This window comes from Euprymna scolopes, chromosome 34 (genome assembly GCF_053919585.1).
Source record: "Euprymna scolopes isolate OS-2025 chromosome 34, ASM5391958v1, whole genome shotgun sequence".
Classification (NCBI taxonomy): Eukaryota; Metazoa; Mollusca; class Cephalopoda; order Sepiida; family Sepiolidae; genus Euprymna; species Euprymna scolopes.
In genome coordinates, this window is record NC_136515.1 from 54421921 (window position 1) to 54443523 (window position 21603).

Here is a 21603-nt window from a genome sequence, read left to right on the forward strand (position 1 = left end):
TGTTTTTTGGCAACCTTCGCTCAGGCCCAGTTGAGTGTTACCTACTCTTTCCGAGGGAGTTCAGAGTTGTGGAGATGTTTTATTTTGATGCCGGAGGAATCTTGTTGTTGTTGTCTTTGACAGATTCATTCCACCAATGCAGCCAGAAAGATGCTGTTGTTGTTGTTCATCTGAGGCCTGTGACAGTGGCAAAGCTCTTGCGAGATGATAGTTGCTGCGGCACTTCTTGGTGCGATTGTGGTTGCTCTGCCTTTGCTATCGCCTCTCAATGGATCTGCGGTGGAGCGATTCTGGACATTCTACAGAGAGATGGCAGGTTGGTCGCTTTCAGCTTGCTGGTAATCGCTCTGCATGCTTTGTTGAGCTCGATAAGCAGAACGAGTCCATGCTGCTTAATTTCAGAAAAGTTAAGTCAAAACAAGGGAGATAAGTCAGTTTGTCATACGGAATTGACTACAATAAAAGAAATTGTTAAAACTGCATTATATGATAAATTTTATTTTTCTTTGTAATTAATTTTTCTACGAGATCATTTTTTTGTAATTTCAATATGTAGTTATGTAATAGTGTTTGTACTTGAATTTTTTTTTTTTTTAATATCCAATTACACACAAGCACCAAATTTTCTTGTGTCTTTTGTAACAGTTATTTTCCTTGGCCTTTTGGCTAGGAACAAAGACGCTACACTTAGTCTATTTTGTTCTTGGACAGTGAAACTAATTTTTATTTTTGTCTCAATTAAGAGTGCTCGCTTTTGAAGAACTGGATTTTCCTCATTAAAACCGACCTTGTGTTTAACTTTGCCCCAGGTAAATAAAAACAGTTATTTTTTTTATTTCTTTTCTGCATTGTTAACTATAGTAAAATAGTACCCCCCCCCTTTCTTTTCACATGAAACAAGGTCTACTGCCACTTAGACATAAAGGGCTACAAGTTGGGATCATGTCTAACAGGGGAAGGTTGGGGGTTGAGCAGTGAGATTTCTGTTCATATTTAAAATTTAGCAGTTTAGTACAGTTAGGGAAGAAGGAATCGGGGGAAAATTCCTAATTCTAGCAATCCAAAGAAAGAAGCTATTAGAGTAGAAGGCTTTTCGGTATCTGGTAACCTCAACAGTGAAGGGGTGGAATTTTGACTGCTAGTTGGGAGTATGTACATCAAAGGGGCACATGTGCCATGAGTTCATCAGAGCATATTCTATTAAAAGTAGTTGTAAAAATGCTTCCGCCGAGTAATAGCAATATTGTGGTGATGGGACAGAGGTTGAAGCTTGACCAATAGTGAAGGACCTATGAGAGATAGACTAGTGAGAGATGCACCAGCGTAGATGTGGCAACAATACTCCATTCATGACTGAATGATGGCTTTGTAAAGTATAGGATACTCTCAGGTGAGAGTAATGAGAAATTTACAGTTAGAATAAAATTTTTATAAGCCAAAGTCAAGTATTATGGTTCATTTATGTTTCTATACCAAAAGTAAACAGGATTTCTCATAGGAACCACTGATCTAGAAAGGAGACCGGATTAAAGCCGAATGCGTTATCATGCGGCTACGGATGTAAATAATTTCATAAATAAAGCATTCATTCTTCTTCGGAAGAGTGTAATCGATTATATTTAACCCTTTCATGATCCAATTTGAAAGTGACGTGTTTCCGCCGAGTAATATCCGAGGAGCCAGCAGACAGAGAGAGATCCGATGAAGATCCGTTCATCAGAGATTCTCTTTGCTGATTGAGGGACAGCAAGTTGGCACGTTCGTATTTCCGACGCTGATTGGAGGCCAAATTTTGCATGATGATAAAACACAAGCAGCTTAGGAGGCTGAGACCAAACATGACGTACATGAGAACCATTTTTTGTTTCTTGACCATAAAGAATCCTGTAACTGCAGGAATTACCATTTCTCCAAGCGCCGAGCCGATGATCAAGACGGCTGTAGCCTTGCCAGTCACGGTCATGTAATGTTCAGCCCAAGACATTCCCGTTGGGAAAATGGAAGAGAGACCTAGACCAAAAAGGAGAGTTCCAGGCCAAATTAGGTCCTCGTACTGCTTGAGGCCAATTGAAAGGATAAGAGTCGCAATAAGGACGAGAATGATGTTGGCAATCAGCATCCAAGACGGAAGCATACACCTGGCAAGAAATATCGACAGACCTCGTCCCGTAGCTAATGCTCCCCAAAACAAAGACGTCAAAATGACGCCTTTGTCTTTCGACCAAGTGAAAGACTGTACGGCAAAAGTCATGATGAAACCTCCAAATGTAACCTCCATTCCGACATAGAGAAAAAAGAAAATAAAAAGAGAGATGAGGGCTTGAACCCGGAATGCTTGGTTTTCAATGAAAGACTTGTGTTTACGATCACACGTGTACGTGACTATCGTCTCGTATGATTTGTCGTAGCAATAAAGACACATAAAGAAAATACTAATGAAAAAAAGAAATGCTCCGATGATCATGTATGCAAATTGGATATTTGACATTGTTTTTACAGCGTGAATCGCATTGTTGAGGAATTTGTCGAAGGTTTCTGGTTTTTGTGGGTGGAAAGTTGTCACGTTTAAGGGCAACGCTGTCGTAGTGTTAACCAATAAAGAAACATTGTTTTTGTTTGAATGTGTATTTCTAAAAGAATGATTATCTATATTTGATTTTGTCGCAGGTTTGTTCATCGGAGTTGTGTGTGGTAGTGTTGTCAGTTGTGGAGATATGGTACTCAAGATTTGGGTAATTGTAGAGGCTTTAGTTATGATGGCGGATTTTGTAGATCTAAATTGGAATGTTTTGGAGGAAATGTTAAACAGATTAGTCGCATTGTTTAATAAGTTGTCTGTTGTACCGTTAAGTTTGGTTGTATGCTGTAGTCGCGTTGGGGTTGTTTTGGTTGTGGTTGGAATGACGGCAGCCTTCTCCTTTTGTTTTTCATTTTTCAAGTGTTTCCCTAATTGACTGCCATCGGCAAACGCCTTTTTCAGAAGACTACCTTTGGCACTTTCGGGTTTTTTTGGTCGATGCATTGTTGTTGTCGGGATCGCCTGAAGAGTTGGTTTGACGAGACTTCCATCTCCGGTTCCGTTGCTATTATCAGAGAGTTCTGGAAAGGAAGTGTTGAGCTTGTGGACAGAATTAGAAGTCCGTAGGTATCGTTCTTGTAGGAGTTGGTTGTGGCCATAAAAATCTTCAGCCCCAACGAACAGAGGGTTATGCTTAGGGCTCATACCTGGGAACTGGACAGGAAGGTGCGACTGGATTGGTATTGTATCGTTGAGCAATATTGGTGCCAGAAACGGTTTGGTCAGCAGAGGGGCAATAAATGCACCAATGCCAAACATGAAATGCATTGCTTGCAGGTATGGACCGCTTTGATGACCCCAGATACGGAGACAAAAAACATTTCCACCTGGAAATATAAAAAAAGGAGTACAGAAACTAATAACATGAGAAATATATATTTTTTTCTCATTAAAATCCCTACAGACCAGGCAGGAAGCCACCTGATGTAAGGAATTTTATATGGTCGAATGTGTAGCAAACTAAGAAATTAAATGAGATCAACAGGAGATAAATTTAAATATAATCTTTACTTAACATAGACACAAAAAAAAAATAAAACAACAACATAAAAAAACAATTTTATTTAAGCTAACGATGAAGGCAGAAAACCTAGTAGCAGGGAGATAGAGGTCAGAGCATGCAAAGAAATGATTTAATCACTCATAAAGAAAATCTCAAAATTTTTAATTTATGATATCTTTGGTCAGAGAAATATTCACAATATTTTGATGCCAGAAGGTTTTAAAGAGGACTCTTTAAAACCTTCTGGCATCAAACTATTGTGAATATTCCTCTGAGCAAAGATATCATAAATTAAAAATTGATTTCAGGGTTATAAATTGAGTCGAAAGAATCCAGATTCTTTTAACTCAATTTATAACCCTGAAATCACACCGAAGCTGAATGAGAACTCAACAAACTAACGACTGCCCAGTTAACATGAAAAACGTTTTTTTTTTTTTTATAGAGAGTGCCATTCAATATTGTTAAGTTACACTGTAGTTCTATTGTTTCTAACCGTGTCGTCTATTTATTTCATCAGTCGTATCCCAAACTGCTCAGCGAATGTATATAACAAACACTGTCAATTTTGGTTATATAAAAAAGTGACAATTTTATTCTTGCAATAATACTTCCACAAATATGCTATGAAGTGAGGGAGAGAGAGATGGTGTGTGGTCGAATGTTGTGGGTGACGACAAAATGACAAGTTGATCAGCTTGGTGTCTATCACTCTCTCTGACTGAATTCTTCCTTGTCTGGCATTTGTTTTTATTTATAAAAAAAAAAAAAACTTTAGATAGGAATTTCGTTTTTCCATGCTGTATTCCACTGGCCCATATTAAATTCGTCCAAGGCCAAATGTTAATATGACTGTTTTCAAAACTTGTCAGTTGAAGAATGTTGATTTCAAAGCTTCTGCACACTTCTTTCAATTGTTATGACTTTTGATGACATTTGTTGGTTTGTCAACAATATTTGCGTGTGTGCACCCAGCTCCATATGTGTGTGTGCACCCAGCAATAATTCCGGCATTGCCCAGAATACTATCTAACAATACTGAAATATTCTAGAACCCTTTTTTCTTGAAGGTTCTAGAAAGTTCTGGAAGCTCTTAGATTTTTCTAAATCTTTCTATTCCTTTTACTCTGTTATTGTAGAGTTTCATGAAAAAAAACTTTCCCAAAAATCACTTGTGTAGCTGAAACCACTATCAATAATTTCCCCCACTCTTTATCTGTGTCTAAACCTAAACGTAGATTCCATACGTAGATTCCATCAACAAAGCTTCTTTCTAAGAACTGCACACCTGTGGAACTCTTCTGTTTACCTGCTTTCCAGCTGACTACACTATAGCCGTCTTCAAGTCCAATGTAAACAAGTCCTTGATGAGCCATTCCCCTTAAGTAATCCAATTTACCAAAGTTACACTTCTGACGATTACTTTGATATTGTCCTTTTGACCATTGCACACTCTTGAACCCTTATCCTCGGGTGGCCTCTGGGCCTTGATAAGTGGGTATTTCTTTTGTAAAAGAAAAAAAAAACAAAAAAAAAAAACTCATTCTGAAATGACAAATAAGATCTCTCTATATATGTAGGGAAGATAAACATTCATAACAAGAGCTAAGAAACAAACAAAACAAAATCAAAATCTAGCCAATGATATGTGTTGGACGGATAGATTCCAACGCAGAAAACAGCAATTTTCCTCCACTTGTACATAAACACAACTCATAGTGTGTAAAGACTAAAAGTGAGAGTTATGAGGCTGCTGAAAGTTAAACCCAAAATCCACTTTCTACTCTCCTTAGAATATATACAGTGAACCAAGTGCTTTCTACTCTCTTTAACCCCCCCCCCCTACCCCAAAGCAGTGTTCTTTGTTCTTTACATTTTTTTTTTATTAACCACTATTTTAATTGATTATTTTATTTACTTCTTTTTCAGAACGTTAGACACAAGGTTAAGTGTGGATTTAATGACTGTATTTCTGTGGAAAAAACTGGAACACCTAGGTTGTCAGTTTGTGTTGTTAACCACTTAGCCACAATCAATAACTATTTTTTTCCTTTCTTTTAAACTAGCAGTTCAGCCCAGCTTTGCTCAGGCCCTATGTACTGTTCATAACTTTATGTGCATATATATATATATTAAAAAGTTTGACTCATGTCCAGGTAACCAACATCTAAAATTTCTAGTGTTTAGATCCAAAATTGGCAGAAGAGTTTGGTAGAGTCTGCAAAGGTCAACTCTTTCAACTTTGATCTCTTGGCAGCAAATTTTTGCCCAAAAACTGATTAAAAAGCTTGCTGAATGTCTGAATACCCTTTATGTAAAATTTCAAATGTTTAGACCCAAAATTTGCTGGATAGTTTGATAGAGACTGCAAAGGTCAAATCTTTTGAACTTTGACCCTTTGGTAGCTGATACAATTACTGATTCTCTATTGAATTCTCGATTCTAATACAATTACCGATTCCAATTCTTTTTAAATTTCTGGCACTTGTACAGTTTAATTAAAAAACAATTTGTTATGATACCGAGCAAAAGGTTCCATTTTTAGGAAGAAAAGCTAGTATTAAAGATGAGGAGGGAGAGTCGGCATTTTAATCTGAGTTATCTCCCCGTGGCGTGTTAAAAAAATTAAAAGATTGCTACCTTCAACGCGCTGTCATAAAAACATGTTTTCTGCTGTAAAAAATTTTCAAAAAAAAAAATATTTGATCAAATTAAGTGAAATTTTCTCTCTCGGAAATCTTCAGTCCATAACGGATACGTATAATATAACCTTTTTTTTAATATTTTTTTTAATGTCTTGATTAAACTGTACAAGTACCAAATTTTTTAAATGGAGGTTTGTTGCTTTTTCTTTTTTTAATTTTCGAATTATTGTAAAACTTTACTGTAAAGTTTGCATATATTTTCGCAAACAAAATACTTAAGGGAACATATACAACACAAATAAATGTAAATATTTTTCTCAAATGTTTTCCTTGTAATTGATTGAAAATAGTGAAAGCAACTAAAGATTTTTATTTCTTCTTTCTAACAAATTTGATTTGCATTGGTTCAGCGTTAATTGACAACGAATATGCAAAAATAAAATGATGTTTGAACAGAATAGTTTACAAGCCCCCTTTTCCCATTTTAAGAACAAGTTTTTAAATAATATAGTTAATATTAAGAAAATCAATCATAGCATGAGAAGAACGGGGCTGGCATGCATAGTTAACGATTCTCTATGTTCCTTCCACCAAAGAACGTTCATGATTTTAGCCTAATTATAAGGATTTCATCAGTTATGCTGATATATGTAGTTGATTGATTTGTTTCACTGTAAAAAGTAATATTACTAATAATGGCAAATTTGTAGATTAACACCCTTAGCTAAAACACCTACTTTTTTTTTTTTTAGGTGAGTACATGTGAACACCTTGAAAAATTACCAGTAAAAAAAAAAAAAAAAAAAAAAAAAAAAAAAAATTTTTAAGAATTTAGAGTGGGAAATAAGTTTTGTATCTGATGGTTTTTTATCAAGGATTTAATTCCTTGAGGAATCTACAAAAAACAAATCATCTGTGTGTATGTCCAGAGAGAGAGAGGAATGGGTTGAGCAGAGAAGAAAATGTGTTTGTGCATGTCCAGAGAGAGAGAGAGAGAGAGAGAGAGAGAGAGAGAGAGAGAGAGAGAAAGACAAACAGACAGACAGAGAAACAGGACGAATGGAGAAGAGTGCTTGGGTATGTTCAGGGAGAGAGAGAGAGAGGAATGCGTTGAATGAAGAAAATGTGTTGGGGAGAAGGAGAGGGGAAACCAGGGGAGGAAGAAAGAGAGAAAGGTAGATGAATAGAAGCATCAATAGAAATACATTATATTTTTGTCCCAGGCAACGCTGGTTAGCCCTGCTAGTACTAAATAAACAGTGAGACAATATTACATACCCGTGTCAAGGACTCCCATTGCTATGCCTTGGAAAGAGATCATAACAGCAAGTACGATCAGTGAAGTGCACCATGGTGCCGCAATGGTGGCTATCGACGTGAGTAATAGTGTATACGACAGCTGTAGCTGCTGATCGAAATGGTCAAAGAGAAAACCGCCAAGAATGGAACCGAATAAATAGCCGATGGAGCGTGCAGTGAAGATATAGGACATATGTTCTATGGTTGCACCAACCCTGTCTTTCAGATCAAGCAGTGTTGGGCCAGGCACAGCCAGACAAAGACCCTACAAGTAAAAGAAAATGAAAATCGTACATTTTTAGTTTTAATGTTTTGTTTAATGGTATACTGCTTACCGTCGTGGTTGTATAACATCATCTCTGCTGTAAGCTCAGTCGTTGTCAATACTCGTGCTGGTTTGTTTTTAAAAGTTTTACTTAAACAGGACAAGGACAGAAAACTGAAATGCATCTGCGAGACAGAGATTTAGAAGGAATGAATTGAAAAGATTGGTATCATTTACAAATTTAGAAAGGCTGATTTTTAACCACCTCTTTAAAATCGTTACCGTCCGTTCTTGTTGATGTCCAGGGACTGAGAGTGAACCAAGTGTTGGAAATGTGTATGTATACAAGTTTTTCTATGCTTTCATTTGTTGTGTAGGGGCTTACTGTTGTGGGTGCATAAACATTATATACCCGTTGCTGTCAATACTCAAGCTGTTAAACTCGGCTGTTGATGGAAAACCTTGTAAACACTGATTTGATTTTGAAAAGATTTATTTAAACAACAAAAACAGGAGACTTAAATCTGTGTGTATGAGAGAAAGAATTGGAGGGAGGCTTTTCTTTTTAAAATTTTTTTTTTATATAGGAGTCACCACTTATCAAAGCCCAGATGCCACCCGAGGATAAGGGTTAAAGGATGTACAGTATCAGAATCCTAGTAATAGTTAATAGTGGAGATTTGGTAAATTTGTTAACTTAAGTGGAACGGCTCATCAAGAACTTGTTTGCATTTGACTTGAAGAGGGCCATATTGTAATCTGCTAACATATAAAAGATAAGTTGACTTTCGGTTACCGGCATATCAAGGTGGTGAGACAATGACATTTTGTGTCTGTTTGGGTCGGTTGTCAGCAAGCTAAGAGAAAGAAATAGGATGCAAAACCTGGCCAGCACGAGTTTGTGACCTGTGCAGACTCGAAGGTTTTGAACACCAATGTCTCTGCTGCATTCTTTGGGTTCATTGGCACCAATTAGTCCCAAATGCCACCATCCGTTTGCACTACCGGATACCATCCCTCCAACAGATTCTTCTTTCGAGACGTCTCCAATGATTTGGTCATATTTTGCGCTGGCAACTAGATGACTTAATCCATGCCACCATCAACCCAGCCCCGCTCCATCCGCTTGGATGAAATGATGCAGTGGTCAGCTGAAAACCTGATGCTGACCTGATCCTGTGTTCTTGCCTCTACGGAGTGCATCATTGGAACTGCGAATGGTTGGACCTGATATCGACCGCTGCTTCAAACCGACGTGCCTGGGCGGCATCTATACGAGATGCAGAGAATTTAGATCGAGGAACCGGCTCATCCGACCCACGGTGAACGCTGACACAACAAGAAGAAGAAACACTCTTCCTGGTGTGACCACAAGTGTATGGGCTCCCAACAGATCGCCGACCCCCAACATCGTGCATTTCTATTTACAATACCTCCCCACGGGACAGAGTTAGACACCGGGGACGTTGTGTTGTGGATTTTTTGTTCAACTATTCTTCTAATTGCCAGATCGTCATCTTTCTCACTGGCGACTGGCGATGGGAACACACGTGGGTCCACAAGCATGAAAATAAAATCAAACACAGGAAAAACACAGACGCCGATTCTTAACATATCCGTTGGAATATGGGTGTGTGTGTGTGTGTGTGTGTGTGTGTGTGAAACTACCTTCTACATACTGAGGTTCACATTTATGTCTAGGTCGTCTAGGTCTAGGTCGTCTTCGTCGGTTATTTCATTAATTCATCTCTGGTTGTTCCTCTCAATCTGGTCCAAACCATAATCCGTCTTCAGTCGCATTCAAACTCCCATCCGACACAAACGGCAGCTCGGTGTCAACTTTCTTCTCGGCGTCAGTATCTGAAGTCCCCCCACCCCGGCTACCAGAAGCTGCCCTTACCTGTGTAATTTGTTCCGTAGGTTTCTTTTGTCATTGTCAAATCTAAAAGGCTCGATCTAAAAATATCTACAGATTCATTGTTTGCTACTTCCCATCTCTTTGTGTATTGTAAGACACTTCCTATTCCTTTGTCTATTGCACACCCTCCCCCCCCCTCAGCACTTAGTGACTCAGGTATCACACAGGCGATTTTGACCAAAGTTAACATCTTACAAAGGCTAACATCACAATTGCATTTAAGAAGCTTTATTACCACACAAGCTGAAAGGCTGACATATAAAATCAACCGTTGTCGCTACCAGGTCCCATTTGCCGCAAACGCCATCTAGTTGTCAACTCTCTTCTCTGCGTCAGTATCTGAAGTCCCCTCCACCCCGGCTACCAGAAGCTGTCCTTCCCTATGTTATCTCTTTTGTAGGTTTCTATTGTCATTGTCAAATCTAAAAGGCTCGATCTAAAAATACCTACAGATTCATTGTTTGCAACCTCCCATCTCTTTGTTTTATTGTAAGACACTTCCTATTCCTTTGTCTATTGAACCCCCCACCCCCCACCACTTAGTAACTCAGGTCTACTTTATAGTATCACACTAGTAAAAAGTCATGTAATTTCACGACTTCCACTTTTAGGCTTGGCCCCCTTCTTTTTAGGGCACCTGACTATTCCCTGTGGAGATGAAACGCAGCAACCTGTGCGATAGCTTAATTAGCATAAATATATTTTCATTACTTACTATATTTTACAATTCCATGCTTCTGCTTCCCTGTTATATTGTTGACTTTCATTTTATATTTAGAAATGTTCCAGTGGTTAGTTGCCTTATACAAATGCTAAGTTTGTAATATGTAGATATAGCTACTGACCCTAGGAATTGAAACAGCATTTTTTTTTATAAATGACTAAAACTATCTTAAACATTATACAGTAGAACCCCGAGATATGGTGGCCCTAGGATACATTTGTTTCAGATTATGATGTAGAATACAATGTTTTTCCGCCCTCTGGTTATAGTATTTGCCTTGCCTTACGGTGTCATTTATAATGTTATTTGATTATATACATGTGCATTATATACTGTACTGTATAATTTTTAATGCCATATCACGGGGTTCTACTGTATGTAATTTAATTACTTGGGATAGTATTACATATGAATAAATAACAAAGTTCTCTTTTAGATAGCTCAATAGTGCAATGCTAGAGCTATAAATATTTTTCTTAAAGATACCACTTTAAAAGGAATAGACATAAAAGTATTTATTCATTTTCAAAATGTTAGACTTTTATTGGTAACACCTTGCGTATAATTGTTTCAGCTTCCGGTGTTGGCATACAAGTATATAACAGTTCATTAATTATAATTTTGCGCAACAGGGTTTCATCAGCGCATAGAAAAAAAAACCACCCAATTTTTCAAGTTATACAGCCCACTTTCTTATTAACACAGTGGGTGTTCATTTTGTTTTTTATCCACAACATATAAAGTATCAGATGGGATTTATCTGCGTTTTAGATTAAACACACTTGCCTTTTAATATTCCATTGTAAGAAATAAAAAAATGTTAAAATCTCACCAATGCTAAAAAAGCAGCTGAGAGTCCCAGAGTTTTGAGGAATTTTCCACACCAATTCGGTTTCTTCCTGTTCGCAGACAAAACAGGTTTGTCATGGTTGATTTCAAATATTTCTTCTTCTTCATCATCATCAATGATTGATGCCGTGATGGCACCAGCCTCCTCCTCCTCCTCATTCAACATCGTCCCATGTTTCGCACACTACTTCACCTAACAAAGAAAAGCAAAGCATTCTCATTTGATATTTCAAATATATATATATATACATACATAGCTACACACACATATATATATATATATATATATTATAAAAAGATAAAAATAATACAATTAGTCTTTATTTGCACTTTTAATAACAAAATTAAAATAAGTTTTTATTTCCTTTAAAATTTTATAAGTATGGTTATGAAATTATATAAATTTTTAATTTTAAAAATAAGTTTTTTTATTTGAATTCATATAATTTAGTCTAAAAATAAAATTATTGAAATCAAAATAACAAAATTTCAAACATCATAAAAAAACGTATCCAATATATAATATTCCCAAAATAGTTTTACAAGATTTTAAATATTTTTTTCAATAATTAAAAAAAAAAAAATTTTTTAATAATTCTTAATTAAAATAAGACTGAAACAAAAAACAAAACTTTTCAATGATTATTAAATAAAAAATAACGACTAGAAAAATGTAATAAAAAAAGAGTGTAATCACAGGTGAGGTATAGATGTAAGAGAAAAAATGTGAAGGAACTGATTTGCCTTGTCACCGTTTCTGTTAGTAGCCACACCAGAAGTTAGGAAGTATGTTGGCTGACTATAACCTCAGTACAATCTCCCTTCCCGATAATATTGTGTCTGAGATGGGTATATTTACTGATGATATAACGCTCTATAATATGCATGAGGGAAGAACAGATGTACATAAATCTAAGATAATGGCAGAATTGTTAGAAAATGACCTTCAGACTATAGTGGAATGAGGCTGCAAATAGATGGTAACATTTAATGTTAGTAAAACTAAGCTGCTCTCCTTTAACAATTACAAGACACCTCTCCAACCCCCTAAATCCATGACAAATAGCACCCTACCTGAGAATTCTACCTTCAAACTCCTCGGCCTAACATTTTCAGGCAATATGAACTGGAACAAATACATAGAGGACATTACAAAGTTTGTACTGCAAAAAAGGTGGGTTCCCTCTATCAAGCTAGAAGACTACTCACGCCTGAGAGTATCCTGCACCTTTACAAGGCCACCATTCGCCCATGCATGGAGTATTGTTGCCACATCTGGGCTGGTGCATCTACCACTCGTCTCTCCCTCTTAGATAACGCCCAAAAAAGAGTTGTCAATCTAATCGGTCTCACTTTATCAACTAAGCTCCAGCCCCTGTCCCATCACCACAATGTTGCATCACTGTGCCTGTTTTACAAATATTTTAACGGAATGTGTTCTGATGAACTCGTTTCACTTGTACCGCCTCGATGCACATATCACCGACAAACTCGCTTAGCAATAAGATCTCACCCCTTCATTGTTGTTGTCCCTAAATGCCAGAAAGCTTTCTATTATAATAGTTTCTTCCCTCGAGCAGCTAGACTTTGGAATTCCCTTCCTGCTGCCTGCTTCTCTGGCTGTACCGATATGCAGAAGTTTAAATGTAACATAAACAAATATCTTGTTAATCTTTCCTGGACATGGTCCCAAATAGTAGACCCTTATGTCCAAGTGGCGATATGCTTTGTAAGGGGGTGAACATGAGTAAAAAAAAAAAAAAGAAAAAAAAAAAAAAGAAAAAAGAAAGTACTAGTTTATATCTGTTCTTGGAATGGAGTTGCCACAGTATCTGAGTTAGGCTTTCTAAACTTATGAATTTCAATTTACTTTTTTAACTTATTTTCTTCAGATTTTGTACCGTTGCCTTGGAGACTTGTAAAAATTGTGATTTAAGATTGGTGCCATATTGTATTGATGCCAAAGAACAATGTCATACGGGTAACAATTAAAAATCTAAAATTAAGGAAAAATACAACTCATGAATAAATTATATTTTTCGGATGACTGGTATATTTGCGAGAATAGTGTCCATTGTATTTTAAATATAAAACTGACCCAAATGAGATAAAATTAATAAATACTCAGAAAGTAATATTGTGCTACATAGTTCAATACAAATAATAAAATCACATTGTAAGAGACAATCTTTAATTTACTCCTTCAGTCCTCTTGGCAGACAATGTCCTTTTTTTTGCCCTGTTTCTTTTGAATGTTCCCTTTTTATGCAACATTTTACCGACTTCTTTTTAACGTACATCCAGTTTACGACCTAATCTCCATCAACTTTGCATCGATATCTTCCCGCAGGTTATATAAAGCAGCTGGAAGATGTTGAAGCAAAGACAGACATTTAATTTAAAATGCAGTTCCCCCTCCCTCCCCACCATTTCCTATGTTAAGAATGGCTTTCTATTGAAAGCATGAAATCCATTAACTCAAGAAAATTTTTTAAAACCAAAAATGACTTTCAACACGCAATGTCAATGTGAAACCTCCCGTGTTTCCCTGTGGGTTTCTAAATAGAAAACCATTCTTAACATGGGGAAAAAAAGAGATTTTACATGGATCTGGACTGATCGGAAAGTACTCGGATAGCAAGCGATTATGGCAGTTACATCAGCCAGCTCTTGCCATGACCAAATATGCACACAGAAATTGTCTATAACATTTAATGAAATATGTGTATCATTTGCATTCTTCGGACAACTGTTCTCATCTTGAGTGTTATTCATACAACGTTTCGGCTGATGTAACCTCCGACCTTCTTTGTGTGTATTTTGCAGAACCCAGGAATCTGCACAAAATTTCAAACAGAACCCTTTAATTAATCCACAAAGGTAACATGTTCTTGTTCTGTCAGCCAAGACCAAGTAGAAGTCCTTAGTAATTAGAAATTGTATTTTTGAGTATCACTGAGGATTGAACCTTCAACCTCCAAAAAAGAGTGTCACTAACATCTGAATGTTTACAAAGTACTTTATCTGTTACGTCACAGGTCCTTGTGATTCTAAAAAAAAAAAAAAATTCAGAAACATGAAACACTTTGTACTATACCGAAGATAACAATCTCCCTATCATCAAAGCTATGTAGGTTGATAGAAGATTAAAATTATTTATTGTACATTTGTTTATTTCACACCACTGGTTTGTTGTTAGCTGTAATGCACCATTGCCAAAGATATTATAACACAGAATGCAAAATATATTTAATCAACAGATATCTTTTGATACGGCTGATATTTTTCTCGATAGCACAAAAAAATTAAGGTTTTCAAACAGAAAAAAAAAACAATAACAAGCAGCAAATATGAGTTTATTAACATTTCTAGGAAAATAGTGTCCATTGTATTTTAAATATAGAACTGACCCAAATGAGATAAAATTAATAAATACTCAGAAAGTAATATTGTGCTACATAGTTCAATACAAATAATAAAATCACATTGTAAGAGACAATCTTTAATTGACTCCTTCAGTCCTCTTGGCAGACAATGTCCTTTTTTTTGCCCTGTTTCTTTTGAATGTTCCCTTTTTTATGCAACATTTTACCGACTTCTTTGATTGAGAACCATTGCATGTCGACATTAATATGAGTTCCTTTCTCACACCCTTACAACAATAATCCAAAAACAGGGCTACAAAGGGAGGTCACTCTCATGTTGTTGTCCAGGGTTGCGAGATTGTTCTCTTTTAAAGTCAAATTTTGTGAATTTGGCCTTTTCAACACATAATGTATGGACCAACTAAGAAAAGAACAAGCAGAATATTATATCGTTATCGAAATAATACAAATTATCAATCCTCATCTAAACAATTTCGAAATATAGTTTGCCTATTAATTCAGGGATACAATCGAAAAGTAGGCTCTACAATATGATCCAATTTGCTACTAATCTTTCTCTCCTAGACAGGATAGGTCACACTCTGTCAATCAAACTCCAACTCCTGTCCCCTTATCAAAACATTGCATCCCTGCGCCTATTTTACAAGTATTTTAATGGAAAGTATTTTGATGAACTCCACCCCCTTGCACCATTTCGACATAAATACCTCTGACAAACCCAAAAGACAGCAAAATCCCACCCCTACACAGTAGAGATCCCTAAATGCCAGAAAACCTTTTGTTTTAATAGTTTCTTCCTTCCAATTCCTAGAATTTTGCTTCTCATGTAATGTAAACAAACATCTTGCCACTCAAATCCCTACATAGTATCCCATTCCTTATAAGTATCCAAACATTACATAGTCAGTCCAGACTAATAATTTAAAAGCCGCGAATATATATAAATATATATATTAAATTCATTTACACAAACAATATAAAATGCTCTGTTAACTCACTGAGCACTTTTTGGTAGACACACGTTTCAGTGGATGTACTTCTAGGAAACAAAATCACTACCACTATATATATATATATATATATATATATATATATATATATATATATATAGGGACTGCCAAAATGCACCACAGAATTACCCCACCCTATATCTAAAACGATGTAACTTTATTATAAATTAATATTATCAATATAACTTTTGTACCATTTAAAAGAAGAAAGACAAAATAAACCAGTAATAATTTAAAAAATTTTTTTCATCAAACGAAAATAACGAAATTGCGAGACGAAAATCGTGTTTACATAATTGGCGCTTTAAAACAATGTTCCCATGTAGTAGACATTCCGAACGTGAAAAGATACCAGTGTTTAATAAATCTAGCAAAAATCAACTAATGGTCAGACTTTTGTGAAATTTTCAATACTTATCCATTTTAAAATGAAATTACATATAAAATGCCGTTTCCGTAAAATATATGAGGGGAAATATGTTTTTAGTGCGTGTTCCCCCCCCCATTTATTTTTTTCGAAATTTGAACAAAATATATTTTTAATCTACCGAAATTTCTATTTATTATGAAAAATAAGAGTTCAAATAAGTAAAAAATATTTATTTTTTAAAAGTTTAAATACACGCATTGAACAAAAATTTACCTTGAAGTTGCAATTAAAAAAATGATATAAATTTAATGCTTTTTTTTTTTTTTAAATAGCGGTTTTTGAATTAATATATACTATAATCAGTTGAATTGCCAAGAAAAAGAAACTTCGTAAACATTAATTGATTTTTAAAAGATTAAAATTCCATTATTTCAAAATGTTCCATTACAACATAGATTTTTAATTAATTGTGTTTAAATTATTTTTTTAAATATTAAGTTTTACATAAACATGGCTCTTGTCAGCTATTTTATCACCAGATTAAAACCGATTTGAAAATATTATTGCACAAATATTAAGCATTTTGTAGCCTCCCCTCTCATATTTTGTTTGTCTCTTTTTACCGAACAAAATATGGAAGCCTGTAGGTAACCAAAAGAACATTCAGTAAAACCGTATTTCATATTTAATATACAAATGTTTATAATATTAATCGTTAAACTGTGTAAATCTTAAAACCTAACAAAATAATAACAAAGATTAATTATTAATTGCAGTTTGCAAAAGATCAACAAAGGTTTTAAAAAAATCATTAAGTCGCTTCTGCTTTTCTATAGTTCATATAGTTAACACAAGTTTAATGTCACGAGAACATGCGCTCTGTTTTTCACACTGTTTTGGGGATACTATATATATATATATATATATATATATATATATATATATATATATTATAATAGAAAAAATGCGAGCATGAAAAGTAATATGGTTAAGCTTAAACATGGAAAAGAAAAGGACTAATTGTTAAAACTGGAAAAGAAACGGACAAGATATTCTAGTAAAAAATATAATAAATTTTTAACTTAAAATATTGCAGCATTAAGAATTTTTTTAAAATTCAATTTATAACATTATATAATCAATTTTTAATGCTGCAATATTTTAATTCATAAATTTATTATATCTTTTACTAGAATATCTTGTCCTTTACTTTTCCATGTTTAAGCTTAACCATATTGCTTTTCATGCTCACATTTTTCTATTGTAATCCATTTTTCCAGGCTTCCAGTAAGTTCACTTCTTGTTTAATTTCAGTTTTATTTTTTTGCCCCCATAAACATAACATACACATATGTAATAACAAATGTAAGGCACTCGTCTGCTTTTAATAAAATCCCCCTAATTATCTCCCTTCCATTCTGTCTGTTTCACTTGTTACTTCTTTTTTCACGAGTGGTGAATTGGTAGCAACAGTAGTTGCTGAAGCGACGTAATTGCTATGGAAACCAGTCATGAAAAAAACGTCGCTCACCTCCTTACGTTTTTTTTTTTTTTTTTTTTACAATTTTGAACACCAGTAAATTCATCATAACTTTTGTTTTACTGAACGAAAACTGAAAAATTCTTTTTCACAATATAGCTGAGAAGGTAATCTATAAACTGCAATAATTGTTTGAAATTTGGTTGAAAAATGAGTTAATGATGAAGATTTAAAGCGGTTCTAAATGACTAAAACTGCCACTTAACCATATATTCAAACACGGTAGTGTTCGAATGATTATATATATATATATATATATATATATAGTAATTTATAAAATATATATGGCGATTAAGCTACACTGAATATTCTGCGTTTCATCCAACTGACGAATCCTATAGTTGGATGGAACGCAGAATATTCAGTGTAGCTTAATCGCCATATATATTTTACAAATTACTAACTAGCTCTACCTACGTATTGAGCACTTTTGAAGTAAATATATAAAGTTTACGCATAAATCTATACTTTCGTATATTAAATTTATGTGAATAAATGAAGTAGTTATATATATATATATATATATATATATATATATATTTTTTTTTTAATTTTTTTTATTACATTTTCACCCCAAACAAGGCACATTGCCACTTTGGTGTAGGGGGCTACTATCAGGGGAAACATCTACTGGGGTACTATGTAGGGATTAGGGCAGCGAGATGTTGGTTCACGTTGCACTTGAACTTATGCATGTCAGTACAGTTGGGGAAGCAGTGACCTGGAATGGAATTCCAAAGTCTAGCAGTTCTGGGGAAGAAACTACTGGAGTAGAAAGATCTTTTACATCTAGGGATCTCTACAGTGTGGGGGTGGGATTTTGCAACTTGTCGGGTCTGTTGAGGGTGTTCACGTCGTGGGGGCACAAGTGCTTGCAGTTCTTCAGAGCATTCACCATTATAATACTTGTAGAACAGGCAGAGGATGCAACGTTTCGATGATGGGACAGAGGCTGAAGTTTGGATGCCAGTTTAGGGCCTATCAGATTTGTGACTCTCTTTTGAACCCTGCCAAGGAGCGAGAGACTAGTAGCCAATGCACCGGCCCAAATATGACAGCAATACTCCATATATGGGCGAATAGTGGCCTTATAGAGGTACAGGATACTTTCGGGTGTTAGAAGTTTTCTAGCACGGTAGAGAGAGCCCACCTTCCTTGCAGCGGCCCTGGCAATGCCCTCGATGTAATTGTTCCAACTCATGTTTCCTGTGAACGTTAGGCCAAGGAGCTTGAGAGACGTACTCTCAGATAAAGAGTCGTTGACCATTGCTATAGGTGGTAGAGAAGGTTTCTTGTAATTATTGAATGAAACCAGTTTTGTCTTGGTGGCATTGAACGTTACCATCCATTTTTGTCCCCATTCCACTAAGTGAACGTGTGTGTGTGTCTGTGTACATTTCCCTACGCAATAACTCTGTCAATTTCTAGTCTACAGACTCGAAATTTGATATACAGGGTACTGAGATTTGGGAAAATCGATGTGATCGGTTTTTAGCCAGAAATTTGGCGATTAAGGGGTCAAAGTTCAACGATTTGACCTTTGAGAACTCTACCAAACTCCTCCAACAATTTTGGGCCTACACACTTGATATTTTAGATATAGGTTCCTTGGACATGGATCTAACTTAATAATTTGATTTGAGCCCAAAAAATAAATGTTAAGGGGTCAAAAAAGGGGTCAAAGTTAAAAAAAAAATTACCTCTGCGGTCTCTTCCAAATTACTCAGACAATTTCTAATCTAAATATTTGAAATTTTACATAAAGGATATTCAGAGATAGGGCAAGCTTTTTCATCGGTTTGGGTGGAAACATTTTAGTTACCAATATATAAATGTATGTATGTATGTATGTTTGCATGTCTGCCTTAAACTTTCAATAGAGGCGACAGATTTTACCAAGATCGAGATCATTTTAAAGTTCAACCTTTCATACGACAAATATCGAAAAATTGGCTAAAAACATTAATATCTTCCCCTTAAACTAGGCACTTTTCTACAGGGGGGGGGGTCACTTTTTTCACCAATATTTTTTAAAGTTATTCTCTCTTTTAGATTGTCTAGCCTTTATTTAAAAAAAATGTCGATTCCGGTTTGGCGGTGGTCGTAACAGCATAAACATTAGGTTTTACCTCATTCTTTTCCTCCTTTGCAGTACGGGTTCGAGCCTGCCTTCCTACTACCACATTTTTTTTTTTTTTTGCTTTTGTTTGTTCAACAGACACATCCAAACACCCAGGCAATGCCGGGCTGAAATGCTAGTATATATATATATATATATATATATATATATATATATATAAAAGTGAAAGTGTCTGTTTGTGTGTGTGTACATTTTCCTTCGCAATAACTCTTAATTTTCAGTCTACAGACTCGAAATTTGATATACAGGGTACTAAGATTTGGGAAAATCTATGTGATCGGTTTTCAGCCAGAAATTTGGCTGTTAAGGGGTCAAAGTTCAACGATTTGACCTTTGAGAACTCTACCAAACTCCTCCGACAATTTTGGGTCTAAACACTTGAAATTTTAGATATAGGTTCGTTGGACATGGATCTAACTTAATAACTTGATTTGAACCCAAAACAATACATTTTAAGGGGTCATAATAGGGGTCAAATTTACAAAAATTGACCGTTTTTTTTTTGTTTTTTGTTTAGCATACACCTCCAAACACCCATGCTAGTATATATATATATATATATATATATAAGGCAGACGATATGCGAAGAGTTAGGTTTAGGTCTTTAAAAAATTTAGACACTTATGCAGAATACGGACCTTGCTGAAATTATATTACAATTTATAAAGCCTTTCTTAATATGAAGAAGGGGGCGTTTTTTTTTTTAAATTGTGTACCTACCTAACAATTTAATAAACAAAAAATACATTAAAAATTGAATTTAACCTGAAAATCCTATATATAAAAATAGCACGGTCTCTATGAATAACGAATTTTGCCCCTTTCAAGAAAAGAAAATCTGGTTTTCAAATCGTAAACTGCTTCGGCCATTTCCGGGACTGACTGGATACGTAGTGGAAACGCTCTGGGTACACATTTTAAGTATTCAAAATAACAACACACATAATAATACCAGCAATTAAAATGGTTATCTTGAACATTTCAGATTTAAGAAAAAAAAGGCGTTATTTTAAGAAAAGTAATTATATTTTTATTATAATTGGATTCAATTAATAATTTAATTAACAAATACGTTTTTTCAGTGGTAGCCATCTTAAAGCTGAAAAGTTCAAGATAATGATGATAACAATAGTAATAAAACAGTAATATAATAATTATAATAAAATAATTATTACACTAACACCAATATAATAATAAAAATAAAAAATAGGTAAGATTTCATCTTTACTAATTGTCAAAATTTATTCAAATGATCAAATTTGACAAAGCATCACTTTTTGAAGAGACAAAAATCGTAAAAATATTTAATTGAAGAGAAAAAAATGAAATAAATTGTACTGATTTTTTTTTTAATTTCACGGAAGCAAAATCGTAGAAAAATTTTACGGCATTAAAAACTCCGTTTGACTACTTACTTTCGAAGAAGCCGACAGAAAATGTTTTCAATTTCTAATTTCTTTTTCTTTTCTTCCTTAAGTAGAAAACAAATCAAAGACGAAACGGAAGTGACGAAATAGAGAAACCCACAAACTTCCGGTTTTCCTCATCGCGTGTTCATGCAAGGGCGAGTAACTTGTCATTTTTTTTTATCTGCACGTTTTTCTGGGGATGAGAAATACGCTGAGAGTTATCTGCCCCTTGCAATTTTCTGGAGGAGGAACTTTCTAACCCTCCACCTTTTGTTTTCAATAAAACAAAATTCACCCAAATATTTGTTTGGTTTTTATCTACAAATCCTTATATATTAAAAAACAAAAAATAAATAAAATCAGCACTTTATTGTAATAAGAACGAAAATCGAAAACGAATCCTATCAACTTAATTGACTTGTCGAAATTAGTAAAATATTTCCAAATTACGAAAAATGGTAACGTAG

The 21603-nt window shown here is 34.9% G+C and overlaps 1 protein-coding gene across 1 annotated transcript; it reads right to left on the reverse strand.

Annotated features, from left to right (window-relative positions):
- Positions 1-471: 471 nt before the first annotated feature.
- Positions 472-21308, reverse strand: LOC145259206 (sodium-dependent glucose transporter 1A-like). Its single transcript, XM_080117039.1, has 4 exons — positions 21143-21308; positions 11265-11474; positions 7505-7790; positions 472-3405 (listed from the first exon to the last, which is right to left on the reverse strand). Exons 2-4 carry the CDS (start codon positions 11445-11447, stop codon positions 1586-1588), a joined length of 2289 nt encoding a protein of 762 aa, XP_079973165.1. The 5' UTR covers positions 11448-11474; positions 21143-21308; the 3' UTR covers positions 472-1585.
- Between the last annotated feature and the right edge of the window lie 295 nt (positions 21309-21603).